Genomic DNA, 22,786 nt, shown 5'->3' on the forward strand with positions numbered 1-22,786 from the left:
TGTCACTAAACAGCTTCAGCTCCGCAAATAACAGGCGGCATCACAGGTGTTCTGTGCCCTGACAAATTATCTACGCACAGTACCAATCCGTTCGGAAATGTTGTGTCAGACTATAGCACAATTAAATGTTGTGTCTGTAAAATAAGTGCCCCAAATATAAGAAAGGTCTACATAAAGATGGCTGTAATTTTCAAAGTGTTCCTTGGACGGGAAGCAGTATAGGGTTTTTACCACATTTCCGAATGCACTAAACACATACCCTCCAACATGACCCATTCCATTAGGTACAAAATGGTCTGTTCCTGGACTTCCTTACCAGTGGCAGTTATACAGGTGGGGCTCCAGCTCAGTCCAAAATTCAAAGAGGGGAGGTCATATCAACTGTCAGTGAGTCCAGTACAGAGATGTTTGGGGTGGCAGTAGGTGTGGCTCCCCTTTTTGAATATTGGACTGTGCTCCAGGCTCACATCTGCAACTGCCACTGGCAGGGAAGTCCAGCAACAGACCATTGTGTACCTAATGGAATGGGTCATGTTGGAGGGTATGCAAACACTGCACGTCGGGGCTACATTGCGGAGCGGCATTATCCAATGGAAGCCTAAGGGCATCTCTAGGCACCGCCGGCTGAGGGATCGGACACAGTTCCCTCCCAGCATGTCACATGAACGCCGGAGTTACTTTGCACTTATCTGAGCTTCCCTTTGCATTACTAATCACATACATGATAGTCCAAATGTGCTTGGCATCAATGCAATGCTTACACAATGTGTGGCGGGATATACCGGTGAGGTTTAACGCATCCTATCCCGTGTTGCCTAAAACACCATGGTGGCAGCCATCTTGTGGGCTGAACAGAGGAACTTTGTGTCATATGCCTCAGTGAGGTCACTAGTTCCAAATGACTTGATAACATAAAAAGAACAGGCTTTGCAGTCTAAAATGTTTGCCTCCACTGTGTGTGTAGGCAACTAGCAGTGTACTTCTGCAAGAGGGGCACTAAAGATGCCCATACATGGTACAATGGTGCTGTGTGATGCAATGTGCTCTCCCGCTGGCATCCCATCGCACAGCACATAAAGTCTATGCAGCCCGTGCTTTTTGAACTAGGTCCCGATCGCTTTGTGATTTGAACACATGCAATGAGATCTAGTTTAAAATGCACGGGAACAATTGTATCGTGTATGGGCACCTTAACGTGGGTAAGTTACCAATTCTATGAGGGAACATAGCCTGTGTAAGTCGAGATTCCGATGTAAGAGAAACGACCATCGGAATCCCGACTGATGGTGACTTATCAAGCACCCCACTAAAGTTGCGCTCATACTTGCACTCATTAGGATTTGGGTAGAGGTGCTAACGCAGTGTCATGCCTTTGCTGGGCAGCTTCTCCACTTTATCGGTGGGTGAAGGGGCTTCAGATGGGGAGGGTAACGCCAGTAAAAGCTGGGATAACCCTATAGAAGCATTTGGGCTTCTTCCCACTTCTGTGCTGTAGAGGGATCACATGGGGTCAATCACAAAGGACAGCTTTTATCGAGAGATCTGTCTTGTGCGATACCAATCACATAATTAGTACACATGTGACTAGTATCAATACAGTAAGTGGTGGGATGTAACAGAGAGGCTTTTACAGCCTGCCCTAGGTCTCTCCACGATGTGATACATCTCTCCCGGAGTACCTTCAACACCAAGATTAAGCGCTGAAAAGTAAGTCCATACTTATTTTTCAGATGCCAGCAGATCGCCAAATCGGCAAATGTGATACTCACTGAAGGCATGCGCATATTCGCGCATGGGTAGACCCCCTACCATCGAAAACGGGCCCCAAACGAACCGGTCTGTCTGAATCGGTCCCTTTAGCTTATGCTATCTTTAAGGTGCCCATACACGCACCGATCCCGGCTTGCGTTCTGGGCTAAAAAAGCATCGAATCGCATTGCATGCGATGCGATGAAAAGCAAGTACAAAAAAATTGCCATTTTGCCCATTACATGGTCAGACCACTCCCCTATACTGTTTTCTTGGGATCAGAATTCCTATAGGTTACCCCCAGGTCCATGGAAATTGGGCAAACTGGCTCTATCTCACCCCGAATCCCGTAAATTCATTAAAGACTCCCTCTCTTTATATGTCTCCACCAACCTACCGGAGGACACTAATGTGTTCAACCACTGGTGCTCGCTTAAGGCGGTTGTACGTGGCTCCGCAATACAAGCAGCATCCAGGTTAAAAAAGGCCCAGGCAAGGGATCTACTCTTGGCCGAAAAGGAATTAGCTAGATTGGAGTCTGCCCATAAGGCAGACCCCCTAGACAGAGCTTTGTTTAAACTGCTGGTTCAAGCTAGGGACAAGCTTAACATGTTCTCCCTGCAAGAAGTGCAAAGGAATATAGCTAAAATGAATCAGCGCTTCTATACCTTTGGGAATAAAGCAGGCCGCCTATTGGCTAGAAAACTGAGGGGTCAAAGGGCTAAGGCAAGAGTCAGCTTTTTATATAATTCTCATGGTGCTAGGGTGGTTGACCCTTTCAGTATTGCAGACACCTTTGCGGAGTACTACTCGCAGCTATATAATCTTAAATCTGATGTGCTCACCCCTCAACCAACGACAGCTGACATTGACGCTTTTTTGAATAGTATTAATCTTCCGAAGCTGGACTCCGAGGTCTGTCTGTCCTTATGCTCCCCCTGGTCCATCTCGGAAATAGAGGCTGCCATTGATTCGTTACCAAACGATAAAGCCCCTGGCCCTGACGGCTATCCTTCTAATTTTTATAAATGCTTCAAATCGGAACTAGCCCCTTTATTAGTTAACGTATTCAACGAAGCCTCAGAATCTAAAGGATTCCCGAAGGAAATGCTTGAAGCACGCATTGTGGCGATCCCTAAACCCGGTAAACCCTCTACATCGGTTCAAAATTTCCGCCCTATTGCCTTATTAAACACTGACCTTAAATTGTACGCAAAGCTGGTGGCTAATCGTTTGGCACCTTTACTCCCCTCCCTTGTTGCGGCAGACCAGGTGGGATTCGTCCCGGGCAGACAGGCCCCAGATAACACAAGAAGGGTTTTCAACATTTTAGAGTACTGTGATTACAATCAGAACCCCCTATTGCTGCTTTCTCTTGACGCTGAGAAAGCGTTCGACAGGCTTCACTGGGGTTACCTTCGGAACGTCCTCTTACGTTTTGGTATAAACGGTAGATTCCTGGATGCTATATTTGCTTTATACTCATGCCCTTCCGCAAGGGTGTTTGTAAATGGTTGCCTTTCCTCTAGTTTCCAAATTTCCAATGGTACTAGGCAGGGTTGCCCCCTGTCCCCACTCATTTTCGTACTGGCCATAGAACCCCTCGCTGAAAAAATTAGATAAAATAATCAGATTAAAGAACCGATTATTAATGGAATCCCCCATAAAATATGTATGTTTGCTGACGACATACTCCTATGTCTACTGGATCCTAAAAATTCACTTCCCGCTCTCCATATGATCCTCGAGGAATACTCCAGGATCTCCTTTTACAAACTGAATACTTCCAAGACGGAAGCCCTCCCGTTAAACATCCCCCCAGCAGTAGTTGCGCTATTAAAAGATAAATACCGCTATGCCTGGCAAATGAAGTCAATCAAATATTTGGGGGTACATGTGACTAGAGACATTAATATAGCCGACTGTAATTATACACCATTACTAATCTCCTTTGAAAAATTAATTCTAGAATGGTCCATCCATGAGATCTCTTGGCTGGGCAGGATTGCAGCCTCTAAGATGATCTTATTGCCTAAACTTATGTATCTTTTCAGGGCTATCCCTAGACTTCCCTCCAAGTCTTTAATTTGTAAATTTAACACTTTGTTCTCTAAATATATCTGGAAGGGCTCTAGGCCCCGGATATCTAGGGGAGTTCTCTCGCTGCCTAAGGACTTGGGGGGTACCGCCTACCCGGATATTGAGAGATATCAAATGGCGTGTATACTCAGCCAGGCCAGAGACTGGTTTGAGGTTCACTCTCCTAAGCCTTGGGTGATGATAGAACGATCTTTCTCCTCAAAAATTCCTCTATCTGACTTACTCTGGGTCCCTTCACATGCATCCCCAACATGGCCTGGTCCGGGTGCAGCTATCAGAGCTACCCTATCGGTCTGGTATAGAACTATACCAGATGACATTAATGTCGCCCTGCCGGGCCCCGAACTATCAATAAAATCCATAGCCAGGCTCATTCCCAACTTACAGTTAGACTCTTGGATTGAGGCAGGTATTCTGTACCTAAGACAGCTGTACCTCGATAGCTCCCTTTTACAATTCTCCACTCTACAGGCGCAGTTTGGGTTGCCCAAACAAGATTTCTACAAATACCTCCAAGTCCGCCATTGGTTATCCACTACCTTTAAAAATGCATCAGTGGGCCCATCCTTCCCTAAATACCTATTATCCTATCTGTCTTCTCAGACGCATAGAGGGGGGGATATCAAAATGGTACTACTACTTACTTACAAAACTGAAAAAAGGAAAACTGCCGGCGCAATTAAAATGGGAAGCAGATCTCTCCATCACTTTCACTGAGGAGGAATGGGATTCCATTGTCCATTCTGGTTTTAAAATGTCCAAATGTTTACACCACTCAGAGATGTTTTATAAATTATGTCAGAGGGCATACTTCACCCCTCAGCGGCTACATGGAATCTGGCCTGCCGTATCCAAGCTTTGTTGGAGAGGCTGTGGCGGTGTTGGTTCAATCTACCACATTTTTTGGGACTGTTTACTGATACGTCCGCTGTGGTCTGAAGTATTCTCCCTCATTAGCGAGGTCCTGAGGGTTCACGTCCCTCCTGACCCGATAGTGGCGTTACTGCATCGTACCATGTTACTTTCTGGGGGGGATCTTTATATACTTAGGCATATTTTGATTTCAACTAAGGCAGCCATCGGCCAACATTGGAAATCTCCAGTGGTACCTTCAATCTCGCATATTGCTAATACTACTCATAAACATTTCCTATTTGAGACCGCCAACGTTAAATACTTATCCTCAGCCTCGTCGATCCATATCAAATGGCTCAAATGGAGCGAACACAGAGAATCACGAGGCCTATCACTCACCTACACTGATCCCTCAGATTTATCAGCCCTCTCCTCACCTCCACATTCCTCGGCTGAATAGTCCACATTGGGAGCATGACCCCTGCTGGGGCTGACGCAGTATTCTTATTACACTACAGCACACATTGGGATCTAACCCCTTACCCTCCCCCATCCCTCTTGGTTCTCTCCCTATTCCTTCTCTCTTTCTTCTTACCTCCTCTTCAATAAATATAAGTCTTGCTTATTTGATTGTGAATTAGCCAAATTTGTCACAGTGTATACCTTGATGTTAAGAACTCTCCTTTCATATGATCATTCATTTATGTACACTCAGTTGCTATGCAAAACTGTCTTTCTTTATTTTGTACCTGTGCAAGACTTAATAAAAATTTATTATTTAAAAAAAGAAAAGCAAGTACAAAAAGTGTGCGCAGCACATACTTTTTGTACTGTGCGATGAGATTACCACGGGAGCGTGCACCTTAAAGCACAGATTGCACCGACAGGATCGGTGCGTGTATGGGCACCTTTAGTCTTTGAAACATACAGTAATAATTTCTGCATTTTTCATAGAGGATTCCTTGGAAGTGCGGGGAGTTTCCTCGCTCTTGTGCTTAGCTCATAGCAAAAAAACAGTTTTAGCCCAAATGTATTTGTAATGAAACTGGAAGAAAGGGAACCAAAAGCAAACATGTTTTTTTTCCCTCCATTTTATACGCACCACAGAGAAATACTTTGTGGTTCTCGCTTCACCAATAATCCATCTTTCAAAAATAGTAAAAAAGCAGGATTCTATGGGGGTACATTTACTGAAGCTCCTAAAAACTAAAATGTGATGTTGCCTATAGCAACCAGAGTGTCTGTCCGTTTTGCACTGTATCCTAGAAAATAATTGACAGAATCTGAATATGGAAGCCCAACAAGGTAAACCATCTCATAAACTAAATTACCTACCATATTAACAGCCAGATGTACTAAGCTTCAAAAGTTATAAAATGGAGCACGATAAACAGCCAGCCAATCAGCTCCTGCCTGACATTTCTCAATCACAGTCTGTGACATAGCAGGTAGGAGGTGATTGGCTGGCTGTTTATCACTCTCCATTTTATCACTTTCGAAGCTTAATGCATCCGGCCCAATATGAAGGACCACTTTTATGTTTTTTTATATGACAAAATATGGGCCTTAGACCCCACCCCCATTCTCCCTGTATAACATTTATGACTACCAACATGGCGACCTGCGCCATCTCCCTCACGTTATGTACAGTGGTTGGCAGTGCAGAAGTGAAGAAAGTACAGAGCGTCGGGTGGGATGTATCAAAAGTCGGAGAGAGAAAACGTTATATCCTATCAGCTCCCAACTGATTAGTTGGTACTATAGTGTATATCTCTCCAATGTTTCATACAGCTCCCCAAAGAGAGAGGGGGACCCTGGAGTGGTGGGATGGTACTGGACAGGTAAATATGGGGTACTTTAGTACTAGTTGTTCTATCTTGGAACACGTGTAATTTATGATATTATTGCAATAAATTTTTGTGGGAGCTTCTAGGAATCCAATTAGAGATTTTTCTGGTTGTGAATGATTTATAATTGAAGTTTTGTGTGCATACAACAAGTACATTGGCAGTCAGGCTTCACTGATGGTGGCAAAGAAACTTTAATTCATTTGCACCTTCAAAACATCACAACAGTAACCGTATCTGTCTCGCCACATCATCACCAGGCTCCCAACAATATTTATGGTGCCCACATTGATTATCACGTATGATTTGAACAAATTGATTCAAATCGCACCATGTTAATGTTGCCTTGCAATGTGGGCTCCGGTGTAGTCCATATCGCAAGGCAAAAAAAGTATGTGCAGGCAGGTACTATTGTAGTGTAGCACTATTGGGCAGCATGGATGGTGTAATGGTTAGCATTACTGCCTCACAGCGCTGAGGTCATGGGTTTGCTTCCCACCATGGCTCTAACTGAGCAGAGTTTGTATATTCTCCCCGTGTTTGCTTGGATTTCCTCCGGGTACTCCGGTTTCCTCCCACAATCCAAAAATATACAGGTATGTTAATTGGCTTCTAACAATTAAAAATAATTAACCCTAGAATGTCTGTATGTGCGTGTAGATGTGGTAGGGCATATATTTATTTTATTTATTTATTTGCAGTTTCTTATATAGCACAGCAGATTCCGTTGCGCTTTACAATAGTAGACAGTGATAAAACAAACTGGGTAACAGACAGACTTGGTGGTTAGAGGGCCCTGCTGCAAGCTTACAATCTATAGGAATATAGGAGGGAAACACAAGGACAGGCACCAGTAATAGCATAGCAGTCCCAACAAGTTACAAGTCCAGAAGGGAAGCTATATAATACATAAGTGCCTCAGAGGGTTATGCGTGTAGAACTTAAATATGATAGGCTTGCCTGAAGAGGTGAGTTTTCAGGGAACGCTTGAAAGTTTGGAGGCTAGCGGAGAGTCTAATTGTGCATGGAAGGGCATTCCATAGGATGGGAGCAGCCCGATGAAAGTCCTGTAATAGTGAATGGGAGCTAGTGATCCGCTCAGATGAGAGATGCAAATCTTGTGCATATAGATTGTAAGCTCCACTGGGGCGCTGCGGAATATGTGCGCGCTATATAAATAACTGTTAATATATAAAATAAATAATAGTGTAGTCAAAAAATCAGGTGTAGTTCAAATCGCACACAGTCTATAGTGTATAGCACAAATTGTACGGCTCAAATCGCACCTAGCACACATCTCAGCGTGTGTGGGCACCAATAGGCAGCAGCTGGTCTCATATACTACGTTCTCAAGGTACAAATAACCGGGTCCACATGTAGTGTGGACTATCCTCAATCACTCCTGGGACGGAGCCACTTCCAAATCCCAGGTGCGACCTGGCATTTGCTATGTGAAAGGGGTTATAAAGGAGTCTGATCTAAAAGGTAAAACCGAAGTCTGAAGTGGGAAGGGGCGGGCTGGACAATCCAAAGTCGAGATATAATTTTTTTATATATGAATGCACACAGGTACCAGCATAGGTGCCTTTTGCTGATCCTGGGGATGGCTGTCTTTGGAACGGCTTAGAAAGGGGGTAGATCATTAATATATATTAAAAAAATAAAAAAAAATAAGGCGTAAATATGGGTCTCAAAACTTCTAGATCTTAATGAGTGCGCCGCTCCTCATCTCTTCCACTTTTAAAGTTTAAGAGGACATATACTGTAATCTGGTTTTAATGGCCTCTGAATTGTACATTATTTTGTCGTGGACCCCCACAAGGGAGAATAGCCCCTGTCAGTCGGGATCCCCCCTGATGGAGCACCGGCAGGCGGGATTCCGATGCTGGTAAACTGACTGTCGGGATCCCGATTGTCGGGCAGTCATCCGGCACCCATTTTGCCTGTTATTGCACTACAAAGAGGATTATTGAAATATGTGCAGAACACCTATTTATCTAGCATTCTCCTGTAGTGTGTGTGCTAGCAGGGAAACAGAGGGAGCAACATTAAAATTACAAATATAAATGATGACATTGGATTAAACTAACCCCCACTGGTATCTACTTTATCTCTCTATTATGCAATGTGGGGGATGAATGAGACCTTCTACAGAGGGCAGGAGGAAACGTTGCTTGTAGCAGCCAGATTCTAGCTATTATGTGCTAGTATTTAACTGAAAAAATGATACTGAGAAGCTAAATTGGTTGCTATGGGCAACTTCTGCACTTGTCATCTAGAATGTTTGAATTATCAACTCCAGAACCTTCTGTGAACAGGATTCTACACAGTGGGAAGATGCATCAGAAACTTGAAGAGAGGCAGAGTACCAGCCAGTCAGGGGATACGGTCACTAGGTCTGCAAGCATTAGGTCGACATGCATTAAGGTCGACATGGTAATTAGGTTGACAGTCAAAAGGTCAACATGGGGTCTTCATCTTTTTTATGAGCCGACGTGCCGACAGGCGGAATTTCCTGCCCTACCATCCACTAGGTCATGGTGGGAGAATAAAAGCTGAGTGTAGTGAGGAACGTGCCCAAAGCAAGGGAACACCGTGCTTATGTTTCAGTGTCCATGTCGACTGTGTCAACATTCGGGACAAAAAAAGTGGAAAAAAAACCCCCACATGACTTAATGATTGTCGACCTAACCCATGTTGACCTCCAGTCATGTTGACCTATTTATGTCGACCTAATGCTTGTCAGCCTAGTTGCTGTCTATCCAATGATCCATACCGGAAGTCAGGGCATAATGGCCACTTTACATGCAGTGTTTGAAAAAAAGACAATGTAGTATTTTATTTTCTCTCTACTTGAACTGTCCTAGGTTTGATACATTTCCCCCTTAATCTGGTCAATATTCCTTTGGGCTGCAAACGTTAGCTACTATTGGCACTTATTACGGTTTTGGCAGAACGTTTTGACTGGATTGGCTGGATGTCTCCAAGCAGTGGTCCACTGCCTGCCAATGACTGCCAAGAAGTATAAAAATACATTCTCCTGCACTTTGTTTCTGGTCAGGAATGCAGTCAGCCAGTGATTTCAATAACAGTGTGTATAACCGCCAGCCTGTCCCTGACCGTCCCACACCGTCCATTCTGACCCACGTGTATTACTGCGATCGCTTACCCCTGGGAGCGCATGCAGTGTAGCACCAAGCTAGCAACGGGCTGTGATGTATTTACTACAGCGTGCTTTAGCTTAGCAGAGAATCCTACAAACAAGAAACAGCACTGGAAGAGAACCTGCGAACTGCGTCCCGCTGAGTAAGAGGATACGGTCTGGCTCTACCACGGAACTTTCCAAAAGTACAAGAAAAGTCTTTTCTTTTCCAGAAATGTGGTGTACAGTTTATGGCTCAGAAGGATCATTACCTCTTTGTCAGGAGTAATTGAAGCCAATAACCGCAAGGAAATCTCAAGACACCGGGGGGGGGAATTTCATAGGATGAGAGATTCAGAAAGTGAGAGATTTGGTAAGAAATCTCCAGGTTTTTTTTTAAGCGGCAATCATTTACACTGCAATACCAGTTTGATTTTGCAGTGTAAATGATTGCCGCTTTAAAAAAAAACCTGGAGATTTCTTACCAAATCTCTCACTGTCTGAATCTCTCATCCTATGAAATTTCACCCACCGGCTCCATACTGTTTCATTAGGGTGGGAGTAAACGTGCACTAATTCACGGAAAACGCGGTATGGTGCCATTAAAAGCAAACAGCAGATATGATGTATTTGATGCATTGCTGCTCAGTGTGTCTGCTACCACTGGTCGCTACTGAAGTAGCTTCTCTTCTACGCCCACTCATCCAGCTGCAAAATGATAAATGCCGAATGAGAACACACATGATTATAGTCCTGCCATCTGGCTTTATATGTGCGAGTACATAACCCACTGTGTGCTGACAGTACGGAGGGAACAATTAGGGAGGTTGGGTCTGGGGGTCGTATCCGGGGGAAGAGTCTTGATTTTTTCACAGTGATCATGTATAGGCTGCTGTCAGCTTTATGGATCCAAGCCAAACGTGACTACCGCATAAATGTGTAGGAAGAGGGCACTACTAACAACAAACCAACCAACCAACTAACAGTTATATATCAATATAACTATTATCTCTATATCAATAAAATATTAACAGAAACATTAGTATAAATATCGCATCAAATTACCAAATTTCTCAAGTTAGAGCACATACACAAGTACACAATGACTTGCAGACTACAGTATAGCTTGTATGAACTTTTATTGGTATTTATCTTTGTACTAAAGAGTATACTGAAATTATATGAATGTTAGTAAGAACAATCATTCATTAAAACTGAAACAGCGTGGGTAGGTCTACATAGGCATCAAGTTTAAGCACTGTTCTCGCTATGTCAAAATGACAAGTAACTAGTGACCTCTTGTGGCTAATACAGCACATTACACCTTAGCTTTATATGAAACAGACTCCAGGATACCTAATGCTTCATCTGGAAAACAATAATACATTTACAGGTACAAAGCTTTTACTAGCACTATCCTTTGTGTAGGAGATCCGTCTGCACACACAACTCACCGACGACAATTCTGTGGACACGCCCTTGCTACACTTAGTTTTTATTTTCAAAAACTTGAAACTATACAAAATAAATATGTGCATCAAAGGTAAATCTGCTATGTTCTGAGGTGTGCCCTAATTTCTCATAGAAGCCGAGCTCCAGAAAGCAAAACATTCTGCAGCGTGGACCCGACTAATTTAGGCATGTCCAAACTTGCGGCCCTCCAGCTGCTGTGAAACTACACATCCCAGCATGCCTTGCCATAGTTTTAGCATTCCCTAGAAGCAAAACTGTGGCAAGGTATGATGGGACTTGTAGTTTCACAACAGCTGGAGGGCCGTAGTTTGGACATGTCTGGCCTAATAGAAGCCTTTGGGCTTCTCTTCGCAATATTAACTAAAAGGGATCCAGCCGACTTGTTCCTACCTCACCAGCCCAGTGGGCATAGAGGGCGAGTATAATAGTGTGCTGAACGCAGCGAGGCACCGCGACTGAAGAGCGTTTTCCATGCAAGGGGATGCGGTAAACTAATACAATATCCATGTCGACAAAGACACCAAAAAAAAAAAAAAAAACATAAAAAATGAGTCGACCATTTGACCATGTCATCCTAAAGCATGACAGCCTTTTGATGTTTCGGCCTTTTGCCTGTCGACTTATTGACTGCCGACGTAATGAACCATACCCCAGACATAGCCATGCTCAGCTTTGCTTTGATGCGCCACATTTGCAGCAAAGCTGGTGTGATCGATCCCATAACTATGATGAGTGTGTGTGCATGCCTGTTCATGCGATAGAAATACATGGGACTGCAGCTAGTCGCAGCCCGGCGTATTAAGCCCCACCTACGGCATGGCACGTGTGCCTGTGCGGCTGTGCCCTGGGATGGATGAAGGCGGCTACTTCTGTATGCAGAACATGAATTGTACTTTAGTAGATAACCACTATTATAGTACATGTTGTTTTATATAATGATGATGATGAAGAACTACCATACCCAACAAATCACTAGGAATCAGGCACATCAGTGAAACTATAAAACACATAGCTGATTGGCCCAGCTGTGTACATGCCATGGCAGGGGACCCAAAAGCCCAAGACAACGATTTACAGTGCGGTGTGCAATGTCTGATATCAGAGTATTCCTCATCCGGGTCATTACTGTGACTTAGTGATAATCACAGTACAAAGCTGTGTGAGTGCTTGAAGCCCCCAGGTAAGTGCGGCCAAAACTAACCATGTCTCTGCATGGCATTATCCAATCATATCACAGGAGGCAAATGTGAGCTTGTCCTTGGGTGGCTGCCACGGTAATAGGGGCATCACTGCGGTATCTCCGGAATAAAGGAACTTATGCCCCATACACACGGGACGATGGGAGCAGTGCATGGTGCTGAACGATCTAGTTAAGCACAGAACGCTCAGTACAGAACGCTCGGCACACAGCGATGTGTGCTGAGCGATCTGTCAAGGCCAGTGTTCTCAATAGAGAAAACACTGGCAATGACTAGATTTATACTGCATTCAGTATAAATCTAATCAGGCGGTAGCGACGTGCAGGACCGAGCATCGCCGTCGCCGGGAGCCATACACAAGGACCAATCCGTGCTTAATTTCTAAGCGATGTTGACAGATCGCTTAGAAATGGGGCTGCAATCACCACATGTGTATGGCCCATTACACAGTTAAAAATAAATAATAACTTCTTGGACAACTGGTCTCATACCAGAGTCCTTATGTTGGCAAATAAATAGAAACAAAAAAAGACATTGCTAATCAAAAAAGAAAGAAATACTAGACATTGCTATGCTCTGCAATATAATAAGAGTTCATTTGAGTTGAGCATGATCAAAATTATGGTCAAAAATATAGGCCCACCAACCGCAAACAAGTGACATCATCTGGTGGGTCTCTAATGCTGTGCACACAGGGTGAGATTTTGACTATATAGTCAGAATAGCACAGCAAAGACCCCCACGGCATCATCATGTGCAGCACAGTCTATTTCTACTAGCTTGGAATCTTGGAACGTTCTACTATCTTGATGAGGTTGAAAAAAAAAAAAAAAAAAGACAGCAGTTCATCAAGTTCAACCTATGTTGGATCTCCTACAGTCCCTATCTTATATTTGTAAATGACCCAGATGAAGCAATTGGTTTCGATCCAGAAATCCCTCACGACCCAAGACGGCAGTCCTATTTCTCTCTCTGGGTCCACTACTGCACATTTTAATTAACGGTTGTAACCCTCTATACTCATTTCTGCCAAAAATGTGTCTAACCCTTTCTTAAACATATCAATTAAGCCTGCCATCACAGCCTTCTCTGGCAGAGTATTCCATAGCTTACCCATACCTCCCAACAGTCCCGATTTTATCGGGACAATCCCGATTGTCAGGGCCTGTCCCGCTGTCCCACCCGCGGGCGGCAGTGTCCCGCGGTGTGGGGGGGCTGTTGGGAGTCCCCCCTGTCAGCTGCTAAGCAGTCTATTCCCGCAGCCAGGGGGCTGGGGGCATGGATAGAGGCTCACAGAGCCTCTGGGTCATGCCCCCATAGCGGCAAAATGGGGGCGGGGGAGCCGCGAGTATAGGCCATGCCCCCAAATTAGGCCACGCCCCTCTTCAAAAGTTGACCCTTAATGTATTTCTATACAGTATATTACTCATATCTCCTCTTAGACGCCTCTTTTCTAAGTAAACATGCCCAAACTGGGAAGCCCTTCCTCAGTCCCTACATTTTCTTTTTTTCCTGTGTGGAACTACAATTGTCAGCATGGTGGCACCTCCCTTCATGTTCAGAATTAGGGTGTGCTGACCAAGCTCCTCCCATATAAATAAATACAAAATGTATTATTGTACAAACTGAAATGGTTTCTGGTCCCTCATGTTTACCTGTGGAGAATATGAAAACGGTGTTGTCCCAAAGTCCTCGCTGTTTCAACGCGGTGGTTACGTTTCCCACAGCCTCATCCAGGACGGACACCATTCCAGCATACAGCCGCCTATCCTTGTTCTCGATGAACCCGTAAGGTTCTACGTACTCCTCAGGGACTTGTAGTGGCGAGTGCACCGATTGAAAAGCCAGATAAAGAAACAAAGGCTGTAAGACAAGCAGGACGATCACAGTGCAGCAAACACAATGGAAGACATTCATATATGGCATAATGTAATGCATGATGTCAATTATAAAGATGCTAGAAGCCACCTTAATAAAACATTGAACTAGAAAATGACTTTCAATATAATCAATACACAATTCACTGTAATACCCATAATTATTATTATGTATTACCAATTATTTATATAGGGCACACATATTACACAGCGCTTTGTAGAGAATATTTGGCCATTCACAGCAGTCCCTACAACAGTGGAGCTTACAATCTATATTCCCTACCACCTGTACACATACACACACACACACACACACACACACACACACACACTACACGGGTTCATTTTGTGGAAGCCAAATAAACTACCAGTATATTTTTGTATATTGTGAAGAAACTGGAGTACCTAGAGGAAGCCCATATAGGCATGGGGAGAATACACAAACTCCACACAGTCATACCCAATGTTTCCTAACCAATACTACAGGGGGGTTGGGATCATTTGGTCTATTGCATTATGGTAGAAAGTCATTAGGTCGAATCCATTAGGTCGACATGCTAAAAGGTCAACATGATTCTAGGTCGACATGGGAAAAGGTCGACTTGATTCTAGGTCGAAAGGTCATTAGTTCGACAGGTCATTAGTTCGACAAGGTCATTAGTTCGACATTGTCTATGTCGACATTCACAAGGTCGACATGGGGTTTTTCACTGTTTTTTTACCTGAATGTCAACACAGTCGACATGGACACAGTTTAAAGTGCACTGCATCCCCTCGCATCGCTCGCTATGCGTCGGGCACGGTGCCTCGCTACGCTCGGCACACTATTTTATTCTCCCACCACGCCCTAGTGGATGGTAGGGCATGAAATACCGCCTGTCGGCACATGTTGGCTCAAAAAACAGTGAAAAACTCCATGTCGACCTTGTGAATGTCGACATAGACAATGTCGAACTAATGACCTTGTCGAACTAATGACCTGTCGAACTAATGACCTTTCGAACTAGAATCATGTCGACCTTTTCCCATGTCGACCTAGAGTCATGTCGACCTTTTAGCATGTCGACCTAATGGATTCGACCTAATGACTGTCGACCATAATGCAGTAGACCAAATGACCGCATCCCCTACAGGGAAGCTATTGCAACTCACCAGTAATATTGATGCTAACCAAACACATCAGCCAGTTATTTCATTTTATTTATCAATTATATTATTAAGTTGCCACTTTTGAATGATAGTTAAACGGATTTAGGACAAGAGGAACAGAAATGAATATTTTATGATATTTATAGTGATATATTATATCCCCTGTCATCAGCCGCATCAGCACGACTTTAATATTGGCAACTTACTAAAGTCCCGTTGCCCATGTCAGTCTCTGCTTCAGATAAATGCCTCCAGCTCGCATGCCTGGTAATCCACCATGTAACGCACGTTGGCTCAATGTCTCCATACTGGCAGAACAGTTTAGTATTATTGCTAGGCCTTAGTACCGTACTCACCGTTTCTTGCTTGTGATTGGCTATGAGATCTGTCGCTCTTTCCGTGAACAAGTGAGTGGAGTATTTCTTCTCATAGCCTTTGGCTGCTTCTTCTCCATCTCGGAAGTCCAGTGCGCACATGGTTTTATTCAGCCCTACGCTTGTGTAACACCTCTCATGAGTATAGTATTCCTCACCACCCGTATAATATCCTGTAATACAAATAAGTAGTCAGAAAAGGTATAAGTACAGACGTGGCTTCTGTTGTCTCCAACAGAGTTATTATTGCAGTGCTACAGTCTGCTGTCATGTAATGTCTCCTCTATCCCTGAAGGATTGGTCCCTTTATTGCCAAAACCTTTCTGTGTCATTCACTAGTGCTCATTACATACTTGGGTATGGATCATTGGACAGACAGCAACTAGGTCGACACCACTAGGTCGACATTACTGCAGGACGAAATGACTGAAGGTCAACATGGGTTAAGTCGACAGTCAAAAGGTCGACATAGAGTTTTTCGCTTTTTTGTGCCGAATTTTGACATGGACACTGAAATGTAGCACCACGCCAGCACACTTATTTTATTCTCCCACCACGTCCTAGTGGATGGTAGGGCATGAAATACCGCCTGTCTGCACATGTCGGCTCAAAAACAAGTGAAAAAGCCCATGTCGAACTTTTGACTGTCGACCTTCCCCATGTCAACCTAATGACCATGTCGACCGAGTAGTGTCGACCTAATGCTTGTAGATATAGTGACCGTATTCCCATATATTTACATCTAGGGTGGCCAATCCCGTGATCGGCGGGATCCCGGGATCTGGCCGTTTCCAATCCCGGGATTGTGCAGTCTAATGCCGGGCAGCTCAGGCGCTGCAGAGCTTCCCCTGTACCCGACAGTGCGGCCCTGCGCAGCGTGACGAGGTCATAGGTCACGCTGCACAGGCCCTACAGGCGCACAGACAGCTTAAGCCGCCTTGACCTACACTGTCCTGGCCGCATCCTGCCCAGCTCCCGGAGACCTCTTTCTCACCGATCCGGCTCCCTGCTCCCGGTGACCCCGCCCACTAGGGTTACCACCTTTTTGTTGAGAGATTCCCAGACAGTGGCCCGCCCCTTGACATACCCACAGCCCACCCACTGACTCAGCCCCAGCCTCGCCCTTTGACCCACCTTATGTTGATTTTTTTTTAACCTTTGCTTCAATTTCCTTCTTGATTTTGCATACCATAATGCCAGTTACATGTTACATCACACACACAGTAATGCCCATTACACGTTATGGCCCACACCTTGATGCCCATTACATGTTACGCCATACACCGCAATGCCCATTACACGTTATGAAAGGACTCAAAAAGTTTTTTGTAAAGGAGGGATAATATGGACAGTGCGCGCCGATTACACGTCACACACCCATTACATAGTATACAAAATGCCATAGTATACCACATGCCATAATGTCCATTACATGTTATGCCACACACTGTGATGCCCATTACACATTATGCTTATTACTTGTTATGCCAGGACTCAAATTTGATTTCTTGAAATGTTTGTTCTTCTGATAAATCTGATTCTGAATAGACGACTTGCAAAGGATGCAATGTTGGTATTGATTTGCCTTGAACTCCTGGACAAACAATATAGCGCAAACACACTGTGCAATCGTTATCGTTAGTGGCCACCTGCAGGAGTATGCAATCTTCCAGCATGTTTAAAAGATCAGCTGAAGTGACAAACGACCAGCAGGAAAGCGCATCGGCAATGTGATAGAGCATAAACACTAATTTAAATGATTCCAATACATCAGAATCATCCATATTGTTTCAAAGGTTGTCTAATGTGTACCCAGCTTAAAGGCCCCAATATACGATTTGGGCCCGATTTCACCCGATTCTCTTGGGTGAAATCGGGCCAAATTGAAAGTGCATGACATCCGATCTAATCCAATGCGCAGTCCCGTGCGCACCGGATTGGAGGTCGGACGGGCTTCACATAAGATAACTGTTATGTGCCGCTGCCAGCATGCGATGTGGTGGGCAGCATGCAGGGTCTGGGGAGTGGCAAGCAGAGTGCCGCTGGAGAATTTAAAAATCCTATTCAAAAGACTGGGAGGCTGCTAATTGGTTGAGAGAGCTCTCTCAGCCAATCAACGGCTACCCAGTCCTTTGAATAGGATATTTAAGTTCTGCCGCCCCCCACCTGCAGCTCCCCGAGCTTTACATGAGATAAAACGCACATCAAATGCCAAATCTTATTGAGCTCTCCTGGAGAGCTCAGGGGAAGTTGGGGCTGACTTGACCTTAGGACAAGTCGGCCTAATATCTGGAGGGCTAAATAGTCTGCCTCTTAGTGTTTATTGTAAAGTACAGAAAACCATGCTGCTGTATGTTTACAGTCAAATTTATTCTGTATTGCTACTAAATAATATTTGTACCAATGAGCTAATTGTTTACCTGCTATTGTTTGAGCTGTATGCACTTTTTACATGTTCCCTTCGGGTTTTGCAATATCCATGCTGTTTATTGTCTGTACTCACCAAAGTAAGTGTCAAACCCCCTTCGGGTTGGCAGGCAGTCTTTCTTATACATGCCAAGGTGCCACTTTCCCACCATGTGCGTGGCATATCCAGCTTCTTTCAGTAACTGCGGCAGAAGTTTCTCATCAAGAGGCAGGCAGTAAGGCTGACACGGCCATATTATCTGATGCTGCAGGCCTGTGTGAATCTGTGGAGCAAAAATCAGGAAACTATTCAGAGACCCTGCAGTAACGTCATGGGTTCCTCTAATATACAGCACAAAACTTCTTCAGAATTTATGGAAGGAAAAACTGTATTCTGTGAAACTATGAGATCAGCTTTTAATAGATAATCTCTGGGTCAAGGGAACTGGAAGTCTGAAGCTGGGTACACATTAGATAACACTTTAAACGATTTGGATGATTCCAACGGAACCGAACAATAAATCTTTAAATTGTCCAGTGTTAACACTCGATGCGCAGTCCCACTTACCATTGGCTGCTTCTTCTGATCTTTAGAAGATGCAGAAAGATTTGTAATTATCATTAACGACAACATAGTCCTGGATGTGGCCTGCATATAAGCCGCACAGATGTACACATGGGAAGGAGTGTGTAGGCCATTTGCCTAAACTCTCAGATGTGTGACCACCAACAGACATTGCTGTATGCAACTCAGAACCAGGCCATTAGTGTTCATGGACATAATTAACCATAGGGTTAGCCAAGAGAAACACAGCGGCAATCATCCAAATATCTGCATTGCAAGAAAAACGGATTTAAAATCTACAACATCTATGGAAGTTAGGGAGCTGCCTAGGGGCTCCAACATTGTGTGGGTGCCCCTGAGTGTATCGCAAAATCAGGGATGTCTCGAAGAGGCATCCTTGTTACACATAATGCAACCGACATATGTTGAAGTTCTAAAGGTGACCATACACTGGCCATCCCCCCTTGAGCCACCCAGGACCTTCCCGGGCGGCAGGATCGCATGCAATATTTAGCGTGGCTCAGAACCAGATTGCTTGTGCAGCCAGTGCGACCTGTGGGCTCTGGTGCATTGCACACGGGACCGTGCATCACATCAGACCACTTGTAATTCACATGCAATTTGGGCTCTTTTCCTGCGATTGATTGGAGCAATTGCAGGAAAAGAGCCCAAATTGCAGGTAAATGATCAAATGTATGGGGGCCATAAGATGTCACCTACACACATCCACCTGACATTCTGCAAAGTTGCTGTTGGTGTGTGGGAGAAAGAAAATGAAGTTTTGTCTAGACTGCTAAAAAACTTGCACCGGCTCTTGCCCCTAGGAAGAGCTTGCCACAATTCAGGAGTCTCCATGACAGGGGTAACCTCAGCTCATTACAGCGACAGAAAACCTACTATACACTAACCTGGCTCTCACACAAACACAACATATACACATTAACTTAACATTTGCTGAGTTTTGAAACAAAGTCTTTATAGGCCTTGTATTTAACTTTCCCAGAGTTACTGCAGCCAGAGCAACAGCAGCAACGTGTAGCTAGCATTCATAAGGCACAGACAGACACAGCAGCAGTCATGTGACCAATTCCAGTCACATGACAGGACCCGTTGGTTACCATTTACCACCCGAAGTAAGAAGGAACAGACTGGTCAGTGTGTGTGTGTCACTCTGCATGCATATAGGCAGGAGTGCTACACTGATACATCCCCCCTGGTATGCTGCTGACCTGGTACCTGCCGCTGAGCAGCTGGCTGCGGGACGGGGTGCACAGGGGCTGCACATAATACCCCTCCAGCCTCACTCCCTGCCCCGAGAGACGGTCCAGGTTTGGAGTCCTGATCTCGGAGCCATGGAAGCCGACATCATTCCAGCCCAGGTCGTCAGCCAGTACAAACACGATGTTGGGCGGAGGGGCAGCCTGGCAGAGTATCGCCCCCACCCAGCAGAGGAGAAGCACCGCATTCCCCGGCATGGTGACAGAAAGGTGATGCTGGTGCGGTACTACCGCCCGGGGAACTCATTCAGGAACTGGCCGCAGGCTGCTGAGTGGCCGCCCTGCACCCTCCTACTCGTACCTCCCCCAGCCCTCTCTACCCTGCCTGCACCATCCTACCTCAAGACCAGCACCCTCTGATTCCTGCTTTCCCCAGCCCTAAACTGCACCCTTGTACTCTCATATGGCTTCCTGCCGCCCTAGTACTGGTACTCACTGCCGCCATTCCTGCACCCTCTTGCCCTGCTTCATACCCTGACTCCTACCAACTTCAGCCCTCTCCTACCCTGCATCCACTATCGCATTGAGCTGTTCATTCATACGTGCGCCTACCTCCCATCACAGTGCTCCCTTCTCCCTCCTGCATCACCTGCTGAACAGGTATAGCCTATTTGACATGTAGTTGGTATTATAAACTCATGAACAAAATGTGATTGCAGGATTCCTATTCTGTGCAATGTTCAGTTTTGCAGGATTTAATATGCTGGACATTATATAAAATGTACATTGTTGCAGAGCATCACAGACAACAATACTTCATATATTGTACACAATGCACATTAGTGCTTGATGATGTATGTAGTGTACACTTGAAGTGTTGCGGGACTAACAATACATAAACAATGTGTGAGGTATATCAGTTCCTAGTAGACAAGTAATCATGTTGATATGCTTAATGTTGATGCAACAATACCGACATCAGAATGTCAACATTCTCAAACTAGACAAGTGCACAATGTTGACATCTGAAATGTTGAAATTATGAGGTTTCCAACAGTTAGGGCTGTTTCACATGCTCCGGCTGACGCCAGGCGGCGAAACCGCCCACGGCCAATAAGCCGTGCCATACACAGAAGTTTATAATGGTCGAGAATAGATGCAACTGTCAGACAAAAATCTGGACAAAGTTTGTCCGGCTTTTTGCCTTCCGGTCAAATAGTGTGTGAAATAGTCCTATGGGTTATGCGATGGGCAGGAGGTCAGGGTTAAGCTGTTGGGGGGGAGAGAATGGAGGTTCAGGTTGGGCACAACGGAGAGGGTTAAGAATACAGGGATGAATAATGACTGCAATGCATTAGCATCACAGGCCTGTACCAGAAGTCTCCATCACCGCACAACCAGGACCCAAAAGGAAATGCTAGAGCTGTCGCTGCAAGATGATAGAAGGCAATGTGATCACCAGGGACCGTTTGTCGACATTCATCTTGTTGACATATCCAGGTAGTCATGATGAATGTCAACAGGGTCACTGTGGACATTTTGCATGCTGGTCAATCATTTCGACATCCTCAGAATTTATAAACTATATTATTACAGGGCAGTGGCATCACTAAATGGCATGGTGTATATGCGCCACACCAGGGTATTACCTTCGGAGGGGTCACACTAAAATGCAAGCTCCTTTTTAGGGTCAGGAGCCTGTAGCATTACATGCAGTACTTGGCTTCTGTCATAGGGCCTTATTCTAGTTTACTCTTTCTGACAAAATCCTTCTTAGATGGACAAAACCATGTGCACTGCAGGTGGGGCAGATGTTACTTGTGCAGAAAGAATTATATTTGGGTGGAGTTTTACTTCAAAGTGAGATCTATATTGCAGTGTAAAAATAAAGCAGCCAGTATTTACCCTGCACAGAAACAAAAAAACTCACCCAAATCTAATTCTCTCTGCACATGTTATATCTGCCCCACCTGCAGTGCACTTGGTTTTGTCCATCTAAGAAGGATTTTGTCAGAAAGAGTGAACTAGAATAAGGCGCCAACAGTGCAGAGGAGGTGTGAAAAAAACGGGGGACGGACTGTGAGACCGCACCCCTTTCTGTGAAGCCACACGCATGCTGCGAAGTCACACATTTTTAGTGCTAAACAGCAAAAGGTGTGCATGGAGTCTCGCCAGCTTCAGGTATCACTGAGGCTAGTAATGCGCATATTATGGGGCTTTCCTTGGAGTGAAGACAATCACATGACCTATCAAAATGTTAATTATTGCAGGACCAGCAGCAAATATAGCAAAATCTTCCTGCTTTGGCAGTGATGCGGGATGTCTTATGGTGCCCATACACTGAGCGATGTTTACCGTTAATTTTGTACTAGATCGCATTGTATCTAGGCCCTTATTCTGATCTGATCAGACGCAGCCAAATTCGTCCCTGTTCCGATGTTTGGGGCTCTGCGCATGGTATACTATGCCCATGTGCAGGTCCCCTTTGCGAACAGTCGAGCCGTTCTGAAGGATCGGGGCAGATGGCGGTGGGGGCTGGGGTCGCCTATCACAGGATGTCAGTCACTCGTCCCGGCACAGGCAAATAAAAGTCATTTTCCACTGACTTATTTACAATGGTAGGTAAAATTATTGGAGGGGCGGCGAGCATTGAATGATTTTTCCAGCTGCGGAGACATGTGAGGGGATGTGTTTTTGTTACACATCCCCTCGTATAATAACTAAGGGGAATCAGCGGTGGGCGGGCGGCATCTCTGGTGCTCAGTAAGCTTACAGGGCTGTAGGCGCTGTAAGCAGAACCGCAAAGAAGCTCCTTATGTTTTAGTGTAAATGG

General features: G+C 44.9%; 1 protein-coding gene across 1 annotated transcript in view; it reads right to left on the bottom strand.

The window, feature by feature from the left end:
• ARSB (arylsulfatase B) overlaps positions 1-20,295 on the bottom strand; it is a 113,668-nt gene extending 93,373 nt beyond the window's left edge. The window contains exons 1-4 of the mRNA XM_083152258.1: positions 19,966-20,295; positions 18,269-18,455; positions 15,748-15,938; positions 14,021-14,228 (exon numbers count right to left, since the gene is read on the bottom strand). Of these exons, the coding sequence (XP_083008384.1) occupies positions 14,021-14,228; positions 15,748-15,938; positions 18,269-18,455; positions 19,966-20,211 (832 nt within the window). The 5' untranslated portion in view covers positions 20,212-20,295. The remainder of the gene's footprint in view (positions 1-14,020; positions 14,229-15,747; positions 15,939-18,268; positions 18,456-19,965) is intronic.
• Between the last annotated feature and the right edge of the window lie 2,491 nt (positions 20,296-22,786).

This window comes from Crinia signifera, chromosome 1, assembly GCF_055691185.1.
Source record: "Crinia signifera chromosome 1, ASM5569118v1, whole genome shotgun sequence".
Lineage (NCBI taxonomy): Eukaryota > Metazoa > Chordata > Amphibia > Anura > Myobatrachidae > Crinia > Crinia signifera.